Source organism: Mastomys coucha, unplaced genomic scaffold (genome assembly GCF_008632895.1).
Source record: "Mastomys coucha isolate ucsf_1 unplaced genomic scaffold, UCSF_Mcou_1 pScaffold21, whole genome shotgun sequence".
Lineage (NCBI taxonomy): Eukaryota > Metazoa > Chordata > Mammalia > Rodentia > Muridae > Mastomys > Mastomys coucha.
Window position 1 is genome coordinate 111,037,984 of NW_022196904.1, and position 20,542 is coordinate 111,058,525.

General features: G+C 45.3%; 2 protein-coding genes and 1 long non-coding RNA gene across 6 annotated transcripts in view; 1 reads left to right on the forward strand and 2 right to left on the reverse strand.

Moving 5' to 3' along the window:
- The window catches only part of Cog7 (component of oligomeric golgi complex 7), a 60,609-nt gene extending 59,159 nt beyond the window's left edge, over positions 1-1,450 (reverse strand). Inside the window, exon 1 of the mRNA XM_031388163.1 lies at positions 1,136-1,450. Coding sequence (XP_031244023.1) covers positions 1,136-1,304 — 169 coding nt within the window. The 5' untranslated portion in view covers positions 1,305-1,450. The remainder of the gene's footprint in view (positions 1-1,135) is intronic.
- LOC116102907 lies at positions 1,439-19,992 on the forward strand. 4 transcript variants are annotated; one of them, XR_004123320.1, is made up of 4 exons: positions 1,451-1,511; positions 2,738-2,861; positions 16,931-17,161; positions 19,603-19,992. It is a non-coding gene; the product is annotated as an uncharacterized LOC116102907 (long non-coding RNA). The 4 variants fall into 4 exon arrangements; XR_004123319.1 differs by having other exon boundaries at positions 1,486-1,511; positions 2,636-2,861; XR_004123317.1 differs by lacking the exon at positions 2,738-2,861 and having other exon boundaries at positions 1,439-1,511.
- The window catches only part of Gga2 (golgi associated, gamma adaptin ear containing, ARF binding protein 2), a 35,872-nt gene continuing 22,875 nt past the window's right edge, over positions 7,546-20,542 (reverse strand). The window contains exons 9-17 of the mRNA XM_031388165.1: positions 19,295-19,376; positions 18,326-18,451; positions 17,513-17,602; positions 17,216-17,244; positions 16,765-16,898; positions 14,316-14,473; positions 10,489-10,658; positions 9,168-9,278; positions 7,546-8,582 (exon numbers count right to left, since the gene is read on the reverse strand). Of these exons, the coding sequence (XP_031244025.1) occupies positions 8,472-8,582; positions 9,168-9,278; positions 10,489-10,658; positions 14,316-14,473; positions 16,765-16,898; positions 17,216-17,244; positions 17,513-17,602; positions 18,326-18,451; positions 19,295-19,376 (1,011 nt within the window). The 3' untranslated portion in view covers positions 7,546-8,471. The remainder of the gene's footprint in view (positions 8,583-9,167; positions 9,279-10,488; positions 10,659-14,315; positions 14,474-16,764; positions 16,899-17,215; positions 17,245-17,512; positions 17,603-18,325; positions 18,452-19,294; positions 19,377-20,542) is intronic.

The following is a 20,542-nucleotide window of genomic DNA, read 5'->3' on the forward strand; positions in this document are numbered from 1 at the left end:
TCTCTCTTTCCCTCTCTCTCTCTCTCTCTCTCTCTCTCTCTCTTTCTCTCTCTCTCATACACACACACTCACAGAGTTAAAGTCTTCATTCAGGATGGCCCATCTTCCTTAGCTTACAAAGATATATTAATGGATTTGTGTCATTCCCATATACTGCTAAATACTAGGACCAGTTAACTATTACATGCTCTCAAAAGTGGTTCTTTATGCCAGGCATGATAGAATATATCTATAATCCCATAATTTCAGAGTCAAAGGCATGAAAATCAAGAGTTCAAGGTCCATCATACAGCAAATTCAAGGTCGCTAGGGGCTACATGAGATTCTATCTACCCCACAACCTCCAAAATGACTTCTTTCAATTTTTTTTTTTTTAATTACATGCACCCATGTGTGTCTGTGTGTCAGTATGTGCATGTTCATGCCCAAGGAGGCCACTGAATCCCATGGAACTGGACTTACAGCTAGTTGTAAGCCAGATATGTGCTAAGAATTAAACTAAGGTCCCCTACAAGAGTAGTATGTGTCCTTAACCGCTGAGCCATCACTTCAAACCCCAAAGAGCTTTTTTTTTTTTTTTTTTTTTTTTTGGAGGGGGGAGCTGGGGGCTGGGTGAGGGAAGCATATCTGTAAAGCCAGAATTAGGGAAGCTGAGGCACAAGGAGAATTACTATGTTTGAGGTGAACCTAGGCGACAGAGTGAGATTGTAAATAAGAAGGTGGGAGGAGGTGAAGGAAGAAGAAAGGGCGAGTGAGTGCCAGCGAGAGCGATCCTATAGCCTAGACTGGACTCCAACTCACTTTGCAACTGAAGACGGCTTTGAATTCCTGATCCTCCAGCACCACCTCCCCAGTGCTGAAATTACAGGCGGTCGCCACCACGCCTAACTTTTTCTTTTCTTTTCTTTTCTTTTCCTTTTTTTTTTTTTTTTTTTTTTTTTTTTTTTTTTTTTTTTTTTTTCTTTTTGGTAGGTTTAAAGGAAGCGTTATGGCACCGTCAGAGGTGAACACCAAAGCCCAGACCTAACTCAAACTACTGCAGGGCTCGCTTTCCCACCAAAGGAGAGGCTTGGCCCCTGGGCCCGGTCCTGCAGTCGGGTGCTGGGGAGGTCAGGTGGGCATCTGCGTGGCTCACCCTCCACGGCGTGGTTCACCTCCTGGATGAACAGCTGCAGCTTCATCACCAGGGTGGCTGCGTGGCCGTCCGCCTTCCCGGCCGCCCCGTCTTTGGGACCGGCTCTGAAGGCCGCATTGATCCAGTCCTTCACGTCGAAGTCGTCGGCCAGGAACTTGGAGAAGTCCATGGCACGTGGCCTCCGGGTTGGCGCCGAGCGACACTGCCGTCGGGGTTCCCGTCTGAACCCACCGCGCCTGCAACTTGCTGCCCCGTCAGCCCACTAGCGCCGAGGCCAAATGTCCCTCGTCGCGCGCCGTACTTCTTCCGGAAGTCGGTGCCTATCACCATAGCAACTGTTCCTGTTGGAGCTGCGGGCTCCGCGCAGTCCCAACAGGTAGGACAGTTCCTTTTCTGCTAATATTTGTCCAGCAGTAAACTAAGTAAACTCGTGTTTCCACTAACCTAAAACTACTTGACGTCTGAAAAGGGAGCAGCTGAGAAATATAAACTCTACATGTAGGAGTAATGTTGCTAGTTTTCCGTCCTCACTAAATGCTAAAAGCAGTCTGGTTTTTTAATTTTATTTTATATGGAGTGTTTTGCCTGTATGTATGTGTGTGAACCACCTGCCCGTCTGGTGCGGGCAGAGGCCAGATGAGAATGAAAGATCTCCTGGAAGTGGGGTGTTAACATGTGGTTATGAATGCTGATGGTAGAACGCAGGTCCTCTGGAAGAGCAGCTAGTACTATTAACCGTTGGACCATCTCTCCTCTTAGATTTCTATAGAGTTGATAATGGTATCCCCTAATTCTTTCTGGCATAATTTCAGTAATCTTCAAAAAACCAACTTTTCCTTTAATTCTTCCATTTATTATCCATCATTTTCTTCATTAATTAGTTTCTCTTTCTTGCTTCCTTCCTCCCTTCCTTCCTTTCTCCGAGTTTTGTTTGCTCTTGTCTAGTATAGCAAAGTAGAGGATTTGTTGTTGTTTGTTTGTTTGTTTGTTTTTAAAGACAGGTCCTCCTATCCTGTAACTCAACCGCAAGCCTTGAGATTGAACTTCCCACATGCTGGGATTTCTGGCTTAAGCCACCACACCATGTTCTAGCGTTGGTTTCTGTTTTAAATCTGTGTGTCTGGAAAACATACTTATTACGACTTAAGCTGTTCTAAATGTACAGAGACTTTCTATGACCTTAATATTTGTCTGTCATGGAGAAGGGTCTATGTACACTTGAAAATATGTACAGCACACAAAAGGAGGACATGATGTTGTGGGAAATGGATACAGCTAAAGATAGTAAGCAAAAGAAGTCTGAAGACCAATTTCATGTTTTCTTTCACATTTGGATCCAGATTGTATAAACACCTAAAAGAATATCTGATATGAGAGCAGAGGAGAGACACTGGAGGAAAAAAGAATGGAAGGTGGGGGTGGAAAAGAGGGAAGATATGCAGAAAGGGACATGGGTAAAATGTATAGTACAGGTAAATAGATTGTCTTTATGAAACCCAGTGCTATGGATATGAATATTCAATGTAAAGAAGAGGAAGCAGAGAAGGGAGGAAGAAAAACACATGTCTAATTGTGTGTAGTGATACATGCCTGCAATCCCAGGGACGCAGAAAGAGGAAGATTCCTTGACTTTGAATTCATTCAGGCCTATATAGCAAGACCCTGTCTCATAAAAACCAACCAATACCAAACCAAACAGCAAAAAACAAATATCTGCAGTCATTGGGTAAGTATTCCATGTATTTTAGTAATGATTATTAGTGTTCTTCAAAACATATGTCCTTGATCATCTTCTGAGTTGTCCTACCAATTTCTGACTTTAAATTTCCAACTCGTTATTGTTAGCCAGGTGCCATGGCTGGGACACACCTTTAATCCCAATGCTCAGGAGGCTAAGGCAGGCCAAGGGGAATTCAAGGCTAGCCTGGTCCTCAACGTGAGTTCCAGAACAGCCAGGGGCTATGTAGAAAGACCCTGTCTCAAAAAACAAACAAGCAAACAACCAACCCACCAATGAAATTCGTATTGTTGTACTGCCCACTTTTCTGCCCAGCTGCATTTATTTTTGCTTCAGGTTCTTCAGGGCTCTGATATCAGGTATATGTGCACTTGTAAGTTTTACCTTCCTCAGGTATTAACCTAATATCATTATCATCAAATACACCTGGAACAAAGCCTATTCTCTAGTTTACCTGGATAATTTTTCAAATATATTCTCCCTGTGCTACGTGCCCACTGAAGTCACTGAAGCCCAAACTATTTTGGGCTGTTTTTTTTTAATTATGTGTATATATGCATATCTCTGTGTGGGTCTAGTCATGTATGAATGGATGTACCCAGAGTCCAGAAGATGATATTGGATCCCCTAGAGTTGGAGTTACAGGCAGCTGTGAAACACCCAAGATGGATGCTGGGAACCAAACCTGGGTCCTTGCAAGTGCAGCATGTGCACAAAACCGCTGTTACACTGTTTCCTTTCTATTGCCTTCCACATCCACAAAGCTTGGATGCTTTCACCCAATCCTTGGGGAGGGATGGGGGGGGGGGGTTAGTGAGATCAGCTTGACAGGATCTAAAATCACTTAAAAGACGGGCCTCTGGGCATGCCTATGATGGATCATCTCTTAGACCAGGCTGGCTTCAAAATCCAGAGGTCAGCCTGCCTCTACATCCCGATTAAAGGCATGTGCCATCAAGCCTGGGTGAGGGACTATCTTAATTATGTTAATCAAAGGAAGACCCAGCTTCACTGTGGGAAGGCCACTTCCATGGGCAGGAAAGTCCAGAGCCTTATAAAATGGAAAAAGCCAGGCTGATTATTAGCTGTTTCTTGAATGTGGATACATGACCACCAGCTTCAAGCTCTTGCTGCTTTGACTTGTTACACTGTGTGCTTCCCATAGCAAAGATGCCCTCTGCAGCAGGGAAAGGGAACAGTGAGAAACCTCAGTAAATAATGACCCACAAACCACCAGCCTCCAGGCATAAAGACCCCTCAGATCCCACCAGCTCTTTCCCTCATTCCCCAGAGACCTTTTCAAATGTGTCCATGCTGCCAGCTGCTCTATAGAAACATGTCAGTCTGTTTCCTAGTCTGGCCCTAAACCTACACTTTTAAAAAATATTTAATTTTAGTAGTGTGTATGTATCTGTTTATGAGTTGTGAACATCAGTGCAGATATGTACAGAGGCCAGAAGAGGGAATCAGAGATACTGGTTATTGATACCCTTTAGACATGGGTCCTCTGCAAGAGCAGTACATATGCTTAACCTTTCTGGCCCCAAGCCAACAATTTTTGAGCCGTGCCAAACTGACCTGGATAAGCCAAGCATAGTGGTGTACATCCTTAATTCAAGCACTTGAGAGCTAGAGCCTAGAGAACCAAGAGTTCAAGGTCATCCTGAGCCAAACAGCCTAGGCTCAAGAGACTTCCTGTTTTTAAGTGGTGGGGGACACTTGAGTGTTGCTTCCTGGCTTTAACACAAGTTTAGTTTGCCCAAACTAGCTTTATATGGAAGTTCCACATCTGCCCGTGTCAAAATGGTTGCTGAGTGGAGCACAGTGGTTCACATCTCTAATCCCTGCACTAAGGAGACAAAGACAGACAGATCACTATGAATTTAAGGTCAGCCTGGTCTATATAACAATCTCGGAGCCAGCCGAGATGCAGTGAGACTCTTGTGTGGAAGTCACAACTTGAGGGAGTCAGTTTTCTCCTTTTCCCACGTGTTCCCAGGACAAACTCAGGAATTCAGGTTTGACACGTGCCAGTACCTCAACTGCTGAGCCATCTGGTGGCCCTTAACTACATTTTAAACATTGTTACCAACTAAGAGTATAAGGAGCCAGCTGTGGTGGTACACCTATATTCCAGCACTTGAGAGGTGGAGGCAAGAGGATCAGGAGTTCAAAGTCAACCTGTGCTACCTAAAAAGTGCTAAGGCAGACAGATTGGGTGGCTTGCTCAAGAGGATGAATGTGAGAAATAAAAGAACTGAATGTGATTATCAGACAGATCCTGCAATCAAGAGTTGTGGGGGAGAGGGAACTAAAGACACCTGGTTTATAGCTCAGGTGAAGGAAAGCCTGGGCCATCCTTTGCTCTTGGTGGTCACAACTGTACCGACTCTCCCCCAGCTATTCACTGTCACATCAATGTGCTTAAGCATTCTAGTGTGGCTCTGGAAAGCAGATGAGAGAGCTTCTATTCAGTGTGTGCACGTGTGGCTGTGGAGGCCAGAGACCAACTTCCTGTGCCCAGATGCCACTCACCTTACTTTTTCAAATAGGGTCTCACAGGGCCTGCTACATACCAATTACATTAGGCTAGCTGGTTAGCAAGCTCCGGGGATTGTGCTCTCTACTTGTGCTTGCCACCACACTCAGCTTTTCTATGTAGGTTCTAGGAATGGAACGCAGGTCCTCACTCTTGCACAGCAAGCACTTTGAAGAGCCATCTCCCCAGCCCAGAATTTTCACCTTTTATATTTTAATTCCGAATCATGTTTAATACCTGTCAAAACAGTGACACTAAACATGAAGTGTTATTTGATTTAGAAATTTCAGTAAATGGAAATAAAGTTGAAAGGAAACCCACCTGTATGTAATTCCAAGACCCAACTATGGCCAGTTATGTGTATATACAAATATCTGGGGGGAAATGTTTGGTTTAAAACTAGAACCAGGCCGGGCGATGGTGGCGCACGCCTTTAATCCCAGCACTTGGGAGGCAGAGGCAGGTGGATTTCTGAGTTCCAGGACAGCCTGGTCTACAGAGTGAGTTCCAGGACAGCCATGGCTACAGAGAAACCCTGTCTCAAAAAACTAAAAAAAAAAAAAAAACCTAGAACCAGGGGATGAGGGTGTAGCTTGGTTAGTTTTATGTAACACAGTCATGTGAGAGATGGGAACTAAGATCAGTCTACATATAAGTCTGTAGGGCATTTTCTTAGTGATTAATGGGGAGAGGGGTCCAACGCACTATGGTAGTACCATCCCCAGGACGGTGGTCCTGGCTTCTGTAAGAAGGCAGGCTGAGCAAGCCACAAGGAGAAAGCCAGTAAGCAGCACCCCTTCATGACCTCTGCAACAACTCCTGCCTCGACATTCCTGCTGTGTTTGAGTTTCTGACCTGCCTTCCTTAGATGATCAACAGTAATGTGGAAATGTAAGCCAATAAGCTCTTTCCTCCCCAAGGTGTTTTGGTCATGGTGTTTTATCACAGTAGTTATATTAACAAAGCCATAAATTTGATGGCCAGAACTACAAAGAAAAATAACCTGCATTTTCATTTCTCAAAAGCAGGTTTCTCCCACAGTAGAGGGAAGACTGCTTGCTAATTTTTTACCATACTATCCAATCTCTTTCCAGGATAACTAGACCCCAAGTTTATACTGTGTTGCACTGCACACAACATCCATACTTTCCCAGTTTGCTTTGCACCTAGGTATGGCTAAATACCCATACAGGACAAGATGTAAAGGCAGACATCGTGGGAAGTTTCCAGAAAGCCTTGGCATTTCCCCTTTTCCTCCTGTGACTGACAATGCATTGGCAACTGTGATACTGAAGCTGCATCTGGGAACAGGGCTGTGAGGAGCATGTTCCTGGGGATTTAAAGGCAAAAAACCTTGGATGACTTGCTCTAGCCTGTTTCCACATGTGTGTAGACTGTATTTTGGCTACTATATCATGTTTCTTTGAACATGGTATTTGAGTTCCAGGTCAGGTTAGACTATAGCTTGAGACTCTAACTCAAATATAACAAAAAAACCAGGGCTGGGGATGCAGCTCTGTAGGATGAGTGCTTGCCTAGCATGCACAGGCCTGGGGTTCCATCTTGTCAGGACTTGGTACACAAGTTGGAGGCAGTCGGAAGCAGAGACAGTGGATCACTGTGAATATGAGGCCAGCCTGATCTACACGGTGACTGTCTCAAAAACAAAACAAACAAAAAGCAGATGCCAGAAGCTATCCTAAAATCTACTGAAATTATCAAATGTTCTAGGCTATTAATATACACCCAAAGAAAATTATTGTTGGATTTCCAACTAGATGTATATGCCATAATCTAGAGACAGCCTTGTAGTTTCTGAGGCAGGCCTTTCCAGCCCTCATCACCCCTATCAGGCCTTGGGGTTCCTTCTCCCACAGACCCAGCTAAGCAGAATTTGCTGAAGCATGCATGTCAAAGTACCCAGCACACAGTAAGTGCTCTCAAAGTCTTGGTCAGCTGTTAGCTTGAGTTTCCCTCTCGGGGTACTCCTGAAGCAAACACCCATCCCTTTTCTCCAGCTTCCTCAGGTCGTCAGAACACTGTTTTTCATCATGTCCTCACTTGCTGACAAGACCGTTCCCATCCACCCCGTCACCTCTAAACGCTTCCCCTATGGACTCAACATCAGGCAGATTTGGACACAGTATTTATTCAATGATGTTCTGTACTTAGTTGTCACAACATGGCTCTCTATCTGCATCGCAGCTCCCCACCTTGGATTTTGAGGGCCACAGGGCTGGCCTGCCTTAGCTGTGATTTACAACAACAAACACAGGGTCACAATGAAAGAGCTCTGAGATGTTTGTGAACAGAAAGAATGAAGATGACATTGTGGGTCCTGAGTAAGGGCCCAGACAGGCTGCCCAACCCACAGAACCCAAGGCCTGAGCAAGGCCTCAGAGGGTCCATCTAAGGGAGAATCTAAGGCACTGTAGTGAAGGACATGATCGGCCCACCAAGTGTGGTCTTCTGGTCTCTTCAAGCCCCTTGCCTGAACCAGTACAACAAGCATTCCATTTAGAAGGTCTTACTGAACATCTGCAAGCAGCATTTGATAACGAAAAATGAAGACAAGGCCATTCTTGGAAGAGTGTGCCCAGATGACACACTCTATCACAAGACCAACCAGGTCCCTTTCTAAGGTCCCTGAGAATAGCAGCCTGGGAGCAACTAAGACTTTCAAAGGCTGACAAGGCACAGAGTGGATGAATGAAAAGATTAACAATACATGGAAAAAACTTTGGCTTATAAAACTCCAACTCGAGGCAGGGGCAACAGTGTCAATCAACATGCAGAAGCAGGTATGAGTGCAGCAGAGATGATTTCAGAGGTTGTCAGCATCCCCCACACTGCCCAAATCCCAAGCCCAGCTCTCCCTCCTCCCCCAGTACCCCAGTAACACACACACACCCGCACATACATAATCAACAGACAGATTGGCAATCAAGGCCTAACATCAGGAGAGAACTCTTGGCACTCTGCACTACATTACAATGAGTCCCGACCAGACAGTAAAAGAATGCCAGCCTAAGCGTGACTGAAGAGTCTTGACTAAGGAATCAGGCGGTGCTCAAGACGGCCAGGTCTGGAAAGTCTTTCACCTCTCCTACTTCACTGAACGGCTGCCCACCTTGGTTGAAAGTCAGCTTATACCGCAACCGGATAGGTTCCTGGGACAGAAAAGAGGCTAAGATGTTAAATCAATCGGTAGGAACAGAGAGTCAAACCTACAGGAAAAGCCTCCACCCAACTTAAGACTCTCCAAGGAACGGCTTACATGTTATTTATTTTTGAGACAAGATCTACTGTGTAAATCAGGCCTGCCTCTTCCTCTAGAGTACTGGTATTATTGTGCACCACTACACTTGACTCAGTGTGTTTACACAATTCCCCCAAATGAAGACTTAGAGTAATGGAATGCCATGCGTGGATACCCTGGTTTAGTCTCTTTAGAACAACAAAGAGCCATGCGTGTATCCTGGAAGCCCTGCCCACCCCTGCAATCCCAAAGGGTAATCTAGAGACCTACAGGAAGACAGGATACCTCCTCCAGAGGGGTCTAGGAATGAGTTCACACGTCTCTTCTTTGGTTCCCAGCTGTGACACACCATTACAGATGAAGTTGTGAAGCAAAGCAGGCCCCAAGTAAGGGCTATTCCACCCCAAACTCAACCTGAAGCTCCCCAGACTCAACAGCAAAGCCTCCATGTACTACTCAGGGTCTACATCATGCTACCAAAGACCCTAGAACATACTTTGTGTGGATTATCAAGCAACAGCATCTGAGATATCACAGCTGGAGGCATCAATGGACTGAATGCAGGGAGCTTGGAACTGGATGCCGGCTGCAGCTTCACTCGCATTGACTATGGAGGGAAAATTCAACATGTTAATCCAGAAAGCCACCACATCAGTAAGGACACTCAGGCCAAAAGCAGCTTCATCTCCCTCAAAAAAAATCACCTCAGGATACCCATATGGTCCCACATCCACATTTCTTAGGAGTGGCTAGGACCCACAGAAGCCTCTCCTTGTGCGCACAGGAATAGATTTCAACTGTGCTCCACAATTGGCCTCTGAGAGGTGGCATAAAACACCAGAGAAAATCTTGGGCTGAACTCTCAATGTGCCTCTTACTAGCTCTATGCCCTTGGACACAACACTTAGATCAAGCCATGGCCTGACAACAATGTAAAGCAGTGACAGGCTACCACATGGGTGAAAGGACACACACATTTTTGTCTTTGCTTGCTTGCTTTTAAGCCTAAGTAATAAAAAGAGGACCATGCAATCCTGGATACTAGTGGCCACTTTTGTGCTTTATAGGGTCCAGGAGAGCCCAAAGAGAAAAGCAGAGCCAACTCTCTTCATCTAGGTGAGGTGTGGTAACACACACTGACACTTGCAGCACTCAAGAGGTGGAGGCAGGAAGAGTGAATTTGAGGCCAACCTTGGCAAAAGCAAGTTCCAGGCCAGCCTGGCCTACACAGTGTGAACCTGTATTAAAAAACAAAACAGGCCGGGTGGTGGCGGTGGCGGCACACGCCTTTAATTCCAGCACTTGGGAGGCAGAGGCAGGCAGATTTCTGAGTTCGAGGCCAGCCTGTTCTACAGAGTAAGTTCCAGGACAGCCAAGGCTACACAGAGAAACCCTATCTCAAAAAACAAAACAAAAAAACATAGTAGGGCATGTGGCATATACCTTTAATCACAGCAACTGGAAGGCAGAGGCAGGCAGATCTTTGTGAACTTAGTACAGCCTGGTCTACATAATGAGTTCCAGGCCAACCAGGGCTACATATGAGATCCTGGCTCAAAAACAAACGAAAAAAACCACAAACAATATTTTTAAGGAATTAACTTAAAAACTTAACTGGGTAGGTCCTTATCTGAGGTCAAATATACAGGAATACCCAAGTAAGTAAGCTGCTGAAATCTCCAGTTTTATGTTTAGTCAGGCTGAGTGAAGAAGGGTCTACCTCACCTGTCTCTTACACCTAACTAATAATGTCTCAGCAAGTGTGCAAACAAGTCACTGGCGAAAAGGTCAGAGCTGGCCAGGAGCAGATGACTCACCTTTGGGACAGCCACCTGAAACATGACATCCCAGACAGGCTGGGTGGCAGTGCTCATCATGGTCAACAGCAACACCTGTACATCTGGGTGGCCAGGGGCCCCAGTCTGGGAGAAGTGCAGCAGAATTCGGAAGCCGTTGCGGTCATACACCACGATGGGCGGCAAGCTGCCTGGTAGACAGGGAGCCAACAAGGGTCAGCACTCACATTTGATGCCTCCCATCTCTCCACCATGCCATCTGCACAGTGAACTCCAAATCTACACTGCACTCCTCTAATCCACAACAATTCCTTACCACCACCCACCCATACTCCTCACACTACCCAGCTTAGGAAAGAGTCACTGAATGTGATCATGACTAAAGTTATGTAGGAATACTACAGACAGCATGGAATACCACAAAAAAAATGAAATTTAAAAAACCAACAACACCAAAATAAAGACAGGCATGGTGGACCATACCTTTAAACCCAGCACTCAGGAGGAAGAAGCAGGCTGATCTCTTGAGTTTTAGGCCAGCCTGGTCTACATAGTTTCAGGACAGCCAGACTACATAAGGAGACTCTGTCTCAAACATTCAAACACACAATAACAATATTTACACTGGAAACAAGCAATACAAACACTGTTTTGTTCTGCTCTCTTTCATATGACCACATATACACAGCCACATTATAGCAGTCTGAATGAGAAGGGAATCATAGTCTCACGTTTGAATGCTTAGTGTTGGAAGTGTGACCTTGTTGGAGAAAGTGTCGGGAGTGGGCTTTGAGGTTTTAAAACCTCATGCCAGGCTATCTGTGCTCTCTGCCTACCTGCAGATCAAATGTGAGCTCTCAGCTACTGCTGCTCCAGCACCACACCTACCTGCCTGCCTACCAACATGCTTCCTGCCATGATGATCATGGGCTCACCCTCTGACGCTGTGAGCAAGCCCCCAGCTAAATACTTTCTTCTATAAGCTTGGCCATGGTGTCTCCTCTCAGGAGTAGTGACCAGGACACACATCTTCCCTGTACTTTATAGTGTAATGAAGATGCCAGAAGGGTATGAGGGCCCAGTAAGATGGTTGTGCTAGTAAAAGATACTGATCTGATTTCCCCAGGAAATGATCCTAACAGTAATTTGAGAAGAAAATACATGAGCCCTTGTGCCTGACAGGAAGGCACAAGTCTGTGATCCTAGTATGTCAGAGGCAGAAGCAAAGGCAAGAGGATCAGAAATTAAAGCCATCCTCAGCTATATAGTGAGTTCAGAGCTGACCTTGACACAGGAAAAAAGTGAATGTTCCAGGCTCATACTGTAATTATAAATATGTCATTAGACATTAAATAGTCTAAAGAATGTGGTGTTGTTTTATTAAAACTATACTTACTGAACTGGACAGATAGCTCAGACTGGCTATATAATCATGAGGCTCAAAATTTGAACCCCAGCACCCACATAAGTAACATATCCTATACTGGCCTTTTAGCCCTTATTCTGATGTAGGCAGAAACAGGAGGATTGCTGGAGTCTACTGAGAAAGCATGAGCCCCAAGTTCAGGGAGAGACCCTTCCTCAAAGTGATAGAAGACTCTCAACACTCTCTTCTGGTCTCCCAAAATGCATGCAGGTGACACACTAAGCACACAGACACATATACATACACAAATCTTTTTTAAAAGGGACTATAGGAGCTAGAGATAGCTTAGTAGTTAAGAGCACTGGTTACTCTTCCAAGAACCTGTTTGATTCCCAGCACCCACATGATGGTTCCCAAGGGTCTCTACAGGTCCAGGGGTGTGCCACCCTCTTTTGACCTCTTGGGCACCAGGCATTCACACACAGAGGCTAGGACCATTAACAACATTAATCCTAACATTGTTATTTCTATGAATTCAAGGACAGCCTCTTCTCCATAATAAATTCCAGGCCAGCCAGAAGTATACAGACAGACCCTGTCTCAAAACAGAAAATAAGGGCTGGCGAGATGGCTCAGCAGGTAAGAGCACTGTCTGCTCTTCCCAAGATCCTGAGTTCAAATCCCAGCAACCACATGGTGGCTCACAACGACCCGTAATGAGATCTGACGCCCTCTTCTGGTGTGTCTGAAGACAGCTACAATGTACTGTGTATAATAATAAATAAATCTTTGGGCCAGAGCAAGCAGGGACTGAGCAAGTGGAGATGACCGACTGAAGCAAGCAGGGGAGACCAGAGCGAGCAGAGGTCCTAAAACTTCCATTCCCAACAATCACATGAAGGCTCACAACCATCTGTACAGTGTCCTCATATATATATGAAATAAATAAATCTTTAGAAAAAAAAACCAGAAAATAAAAGGACTAGAGATGAATCTCAGTAGGTACTGGTATAGCATGCCAGAGGTGCTGGGTCAGGTCCCTAACACCACATAAACTGGGTATAGTAGCATACACCTGTAATCCACAGAACAGGAAAATCTGAAGGTTAAGATCATTTTTGGTGGGCTAGAAAGATGGCCCAGCTGTCAAGAGCACTGACTGCTCTTCCAGAGGTCCTAAGTTCAATTCCCAGCAACCACATGGTGGCTCACAACCATCTATAATGGGATCTGATGCCCTCTTCTGGTGTGTCTAAAGATAGTTACAGTATACTCATAAATAAAATATAAATCTTAGCTAGGCAGTGGTATGGCATGCCTTTAATCCCAGTACTTGGGAGGCAGAAGCAGGCAGGCAGATTTCTGAGTTTGAGGCCAGCCTGGTCTACAGAGTGAGTTCCAGGACAGCCAGGGCTACATAGAGAAACCCTGTCTCAAAAAACCAAAAAAAAAAAAAAAAAAAACCTTAAAAAAAGACTGTCTTACAAATCAAAAGGAAGGGATAGGAGGAGGGGTGGAGAGTAGGGAGGAAGGGATACAGTTCAATAGTAGAGTGCTTACCTAGGCTGTGCAAAGTCTCAGGGTTAACACACAGATCCACAACATAAAATACCTCAGTAGAATGTCTGCCTCTGGCCAGCTGGTAAAGCTGTATGTTAGTTACCCTTCTGCTTTTATCTGAGTATGTTATTGTTGCTTTGATACGTATGTTTAATCTTTGTATTGTAATTATTTAATATTTATGAAGTTACAAAGCAAACTTGTAAGTTCATTACCCACCTTCCCAAATGTTAACACCTTACATAGATGTGGCATAATTATCACAACCAAGAAATTAACACTGGCTGAACATGTAATATTGTTTCAATCAAAACTTAGTAAGACAAGATGAGCAGAGTGCCTGCTATTACCAAGTACATTTAAACAACGCTGCCGGCCTCCAGGCCCCTGCGCTCCAGCCTCCCACCCCCTGCCCCCACACAAGACTCTGAGCTGTAGAAGAGCTAAGCCCTGGTGCTCTGGGATGTTTTCTGCAGCACACACTGCTATGGAGACCACAACATATCGCCTTAGCTGGTAGAGCCTCTGGTCTCCTTTCCTTTTCTCTGCAGCTGAGGCAAAACCCACTCTTCTGCTATGAGAATCCACAGAGAAGCAACAGCATTAGCTAAATTCTTCCTTCAATTCCCACTGACCTTTTGTCAGTCACTTCTGTCAACATTAACCCTCCACTCCCTGAATCCAGATGAGCATCATGTCCCTAAGTAGATTCCAACCTCTTCATTAAATGCTACCTATGAATATCCCTCACAGATGACACTCCTAATAACAGAAGTCTAAGGAAAATATCAGCTTAAAAAACCTCCTCCCGTCTCCTCAGCCTTACACCTAACTACCTCAATTTAACAGCCATGCCTATCAGTGTGGAGTAGCTTGTTGTCATTAGAGGGCTAACAAAGAGGAAGGAATGCAAACTACTTACTGGGTTTCACAGACTCCAAAGGCACAAACACGTGAGCCAGGGGTGTATTCTGTGAGGCTGTGGAAGAAGCGGATGGCCCAGCCTCCCAGGACCAACCTGGAGAGGCCTTGGTGCCTGGCGGCACCTCCTTGGGGATGCTTTTTTGTGGAACGTAATTCCTACAAAGAAGTGCAAATGATCAATGACTAACAAAAACTAGAAGACTTCAATTTGTCTTTCATTTTTCTGAATAACAACAAAATATGTATGCAAACATGCCCACCCCCACTAGAGGAAAATGATTATCTATAGCCATACAAACCATAATGTAACTGTTAGAGAGAATGAGGTGCACTTACACATAAACTCACATAAAAATGTCTCAAAGATGTAACAGGACACAAAACTCTAGTTCCTGAGGACCGAAAGAAGGCTCAGGCTAAGGCAGTTGCTGCCAAGCCTAACAACCTGCATTTGGCCCCACGCTATGCATAGAATTGACTCCCAAGTTGTCTTTTAACCTCCACATGTTAAGATGTGGGTGGCTATGGACACACATGTACTCACACATGCATACTCAAACACTAAGTAAATAAATATAATAAAATTTAAGGGGCTGGATAATTTAAGACAGCTTAGTGGTCTAAAGTGCTTGCTTGCTGTTCCTACAGAGGATATAAGTTTCCCAGAACCCATGTCAGGTAGCTCGAAAGCCACCTGTCATTCCAGCAGGGGGGTTGATGCTCTCTTCTGGAACCCAAATACAGATGCACATTTTTTTAAAGCAAGTGTGACTGGGCGTGGTGGTACACACCTTTAATTATAGCACTCAGCAATCAGAGATAGGTGGATCTCTATAAATTCAAAGACAGCCAGGGCTGCTCAGGACTGCTGGGCAGAAGAGGGCGTGTACTGGAGAGATGAATTAGTAATTAAGAGCACATACGAGGGCCCAAGTTTGGCTCCCAGTACCAACACCAGGCAGAATTAAACTCCTTGTAACTCTAGCTTCAAGGGATCCAACACCCTCTCTGGCAGTCACAAGCACTCAAGTGTATGTGGCAAGCACATACATAGAAACACACATATAAATAAAAAATCTTAAAAAAGAGAGAAAGGAAAAGGTCATGTTGGAATGCAGTTTCATAAAAACAAGCTACACTAATGCATCATAACATATATAATAAAAGCAAAGGCATGCATGAAGGCATGAGCTTGTCTCCCAGCACTCAACAGGGGGTCTGCACTACAGTGAGACTCTTATCTGGGGGCAAAAGGGGAGAAAGGGAAAGAGCTGGGATCGAGGGTTGTGGAGAGCTTTGGGGGCTGCTTGGCAGGAATCTGACATTGGCCAAGGACAAGGACAAGGGCTTCAGGCAGGAATCTGACAGTAAGCCATGACAAGGAAGTAAGCTCAGGCAAGAATCTAATTTTAGGCTAGAACAGGGAAATAAGTTGAAGCAGGAATCTAATTTTAGGCTAGAACAAAGAAGTAGGCTTCAGGCAAGAATCTGACTTTGAGCTAGGACTGGGAAGTAGGCTCAGATATCTAGGTCATCCTGATAAGCCCTTAGAAACCATAATCAAGGGATCGTTTATTGCCTTCCTTGTTCCTTGACTATTTATGTTTATGTCTTGCTTGTTCCTTAACCTAGAACTGACCTTATTGCTTGCATGTAATTAAAATGGTATAAAAGAGGATTGGAAAAAAATAAATCTGCCACAGCCTCAGAACTCGCTAGGGGTCATGCTACAAAGTTGTCTAATTGTCTTTTTTCTTTTTAATCCTCAGCCCTGCACTGGAGAATCTGTTGACTGACTGAGCTGGTTTGGTCAAAGGGTCGAAAAAAATCCTCTTTAAAAGAAGAATTTTTTTCTACCCTGTTTTTAGGGAATGGTATTTAGGACCTACACTTTTTTCTTTAGTTTTACATAATTTAGAAACACAGCAGTCAGGAAAGAGAAATAAGCACTATAATTATGTCAGCCAGCCTTGGGAGGGTGTTTGGGACATGGCTGTCATCACCACACTTAGAGGTAGGGGCCAGAAGTTCAAGGTCATCCTTGGCTTCTAATGGTTTGAAGCCAACCTAGATAGAAGACTGTCTCACAAAGCAAAACAGGCCAGCAAGATGGTCAGTGCAGGTAAAGATATCTGCTACAAAACCTGGCCAGCTGGGTTTGATCTCTGGAACCCACATAAAGGGAAGACAGATAGATGCACCTCACAAAATTATCCTCTGACCTCTGCATGCTTACCATGGCATGTACACACACACACACACACACACACACACACACACACATTGGGTCACTGATGAAGTTCTGGATCTGTCTGAGTTAGGATAGGGTAAGATGAGACAGCCAAGGGGAAGCGGCACCATGCACCTGTAATACAAAGATCATGCCCTTCAGCAGGGGGGGGAGGGGGGGACGCTGCAGGCAGAAGCCATTGGCCCAGAACACTCACAGAGGTCCTGGAGATGGCTGTGGTGAGAAGAGATCCAGCAAGTTCCGGTCTGCAGAAAGACTCTGGATTCCACCCCCCAGGAGTGTGATGGCGCCTGGCTGCTTCTTATCCTTACAGCAACTTGGAATAACAACCTGTCAAACCAAAATCATGTCTTTTGTGGCAGGAGAAGAAGGGGCAGGACAGAAGATCCCTGCACAGACCTTCAGGAAGCAGAAACCAGTACAGTGAAAAGAGTTGGTGTGGAAGAGAGGAAGAGAGATGCCCTTCCAAAAGGTGGGGACTAAGCCAAGTAGTACAGATGACACGCTCTGGAGCCAGTCCTACAACATGAGCTGAGAATCCCAAAAAATGGTGCAGTACTGATCGCTCTCCGGGCAAGCAACACTGCCACCAGGTAGGCCTGAGTGACCCTTCCCATAACTCCCCACTCCAGGAAGAGCTTTCCTACCTGGTTCCTAGTGGGAACATCGTTGATTCCTATGAGAAAGAAGCAAAGTGAAAAACATCATTACAACACCAGACAGTCTATGGGGCTGGATGGCATGCCCACCCATTCTGAGGTATCTACAAAGCCTAGACAAGGGACCTGCCCAAAGCCAATCCTCGCACCCAAAGAAACTTATCTATACTGCCTGATATGGCAGAGTACTCCCCACCAAGAGCAGGCCCACGCTGCCTAAGGGAGACAAACCCACACATCCCTCCATTTGGTGCCATTCAGTGCTTAAATGATATCCCTTCTTACCTAAAGCTGCCAGGTCCTGATGAAGCAAAGATGGCGTCTCTAGGTCAATGAGGGGGCAGTTCCTCCCACAGGGTTCTGGATTCGGGAATACTATTAAACAGGTGGGGGTTAAAGACCCAAACATGAAAAACAATGTCCCCATTTAATCCCTACTGGTATCCTCCTCCTAGAAGTCACCATGCCTCTCACCAACAACCTTCTGCCTGAGCTGGGTGCTGGGAAACAGTGGGCCATAGGCCCACGTTAGGTAGCCAAAGGACTCACAGCCTCCACCTACTCACTGAGGTCTTCCTTCTGCCCTGGCCCCTCTCATCACCCAGGGCAGTAGCAGGCTTAGGTTACTTCAGCTTAGACACCTTTGCAGGTTTCTGATCAAATTTATCTACAGGTCTCAGAGATTCTCAAGCCGAGCTGCAAGCAGTCCTGACTGAGAAGGTATAAGTCAGAGACCGAAAAGCATATAATTAAAAAAACAAACAAACAAAAAAACAAACAAACAAAAAACCCCACTGCTATTGGGGGCTGTCTTGAGATGTAATCTGGAGCTTTGTGAATGCTGGGCAAACATCTACCACTGAACCACTGACCACTTCTTTGGTCTCAGGCCCCTAGGAGTACCCAAGAGGGATTAAAACCTGGCACAACACAGCCTTCTATTTGCATGTGCAGCCATGGTGGGGCTCTAACCTGCCATGGGTGTGTAGTGCCTCCTGTTATCTGCAACCTATTTCTAACAGAAAAAGGAACAGAGGCAAGCTCTCTCATTCTTGTGACTTGCACCCTGTCCTCAAATAGAAGGCTTTTAGCACGCACCTCTGGGGGCAGAAATGGCTCCCACTGCGGCAGGAACTGCATTCCCAGCATTGACTCGGCCCTCCACCACCTGTTTGTACAGTCGAACCCCCTGTGTGAGGAGGTCATTTGCTTGAAGAATCTCCGCTGAGGAAAAAAAAAAAAGCAGATTCAGAACTCCTCAGTGTAGCAGCAAGCCATCTATCTATCTTTGTCTTTTCTTAGGGACCCCACATGGCTCTACCAGGCTTGGCACATTCAGGGGCCCAGACTCTGGTCATGTAACTAGCTTCCTACCAGACTCCATCACTTAGCTTTAGCTCTATGTCCCACACACAGTTAACTGGCATCGGTTAACACTTCAACACTGTTCTTTCAGTGAGGAATTCTGGGAGATGTTTTTAGTTGAGATAGGTTGATGTGTGGATATCACTATTACAAAAATTCCTTGCTACCTGATTCAGTTATTGAAAGCTTCCCATATCTGGAGAATGGGTACACGAATCAGCTTTGGAGCCTGTATACTTTACCAGACTACAAATATAGATCTGGTATTTCTAATGAAAATTTGGCATCCTAACTGAAGTATACTTCAGTATAGGTTATAATAACCACATCTGGCTATAACATAGTCTTAGGCTTTCAATTATACCTAAGTTATCTATCAACTGCAATATCAGTAACAGAAAAACATCACCACAGGAGAACACAATCAGCAAAACAAGTCAGGGACATGAAAAGATAAAAGAAGGCAGGACACTGTTTTCTGGCCTTCCATGGGAAGGTCACACAATGTCTCTTGTAGATGTCTGAAGGCTTCTGATCTTCACATTTGTCACGCAAACCCAGAGTCTTCAGAAGATGTTAAGCCATCAGCCCACACCAAATTCAAATCTATCTGTCTTGCCTATGCACACCCCCCACCAGCAGCATACCCACATCTGTTTTACACTTAGGATGCAGTAACACCCAGAGAAACACAGCCGTTACCCAGTGCGTCGTCATCATCAGTGGTGTCGCTTGCAAGCCGGAACAGGGTGGGCCGCAGCTTCTCACATCTTTCATACACAACCTGGGGAAACAGAGCCTGGTTCACATCCTCACACCCAGACCCAAGTCCTTACATGTCTCCCTCATCTGCCTCAGAGTGTATGGCCCTTCCTGGTTCAGCTGTAATGCCTGTAACCATGGAAGAACTTCCCTGCTTTGTCACCAACACCCTGCAGAGAATTTCCTGTCCCAACTGTGCTGATGGCTCAATCCCTTTACAACGCTTGCAAGATATTCTTTCTCCACAGGATCCCGTTCCCCTCCACCGGTCCCCCTGCACCCCAAAGCCATTTTCATCACACTGGGAAGAGGAGAGAGGCTCTGAACAGCTCTGACAATTCACATCCCTCCCTCAGCTAACTCCCTCTCCAGCCTCTCTGCAGCCTACTTGCTTCACTGTCCCGGCCCTTTCCTGGGCTCGACTGCCAGCTGGTACTGTCCTCTACAGGACAAGACACACACTGGATTTCAATGAAATTAGAAAGCCCATCTTAAAGGAACAACCAACAACAACAAGAACCCACTTGGAACTGGGAAGACAGTCCAGGCAATAAAGTCTCATGAGACCTGAGTTTGGTCCCCAGAACCCATGTAAAACAAACAAAACAAAACAAAACAAAAACCATGTAGAAAAGCCACTTCGCCTATACTCTCTGTTTTGGGGAGGTGGAGACAGGAGGCCTCCAGAACACACTGGCCAGCAAACCTGGAGTACTTGCTAAGCTCCAGTAAGAGAACCTGTCTCAAAAAATCAAGATAGATGGTAGCTGAGGAAAGACTCCTAAAGTTGAATCCTGACCCCCACAGACATGAACACATACATGTGTACCCGCACACACAGGACACACATAGATAAGCATACAAATTTTGTGCCTCAAAAGAAGCTATCAAGCCAGGAGAAAGACAGGCTAGGATTGAAGTGTGTAGTATGAGAAGGAACTTGGGTGTGGAATACATATAAAGAAGTCTCTAAGCAGGAGTTCTCAACCTAGGGCTGTGACCCTTTTAGGGGTCAAACAGCCCTTTCACAGGGGTCACCTAAGACTGTCCTGCATATCAGATATTTATATGTATGTTTATTTACATACATATATTTATCTACAATTCATGACAGTAGCAAAAAAAAAAAAAACAAAAACAGCTATAAAGCAGCAATGAAATGAATTTTCTGGTTGGGAGTCACCACAA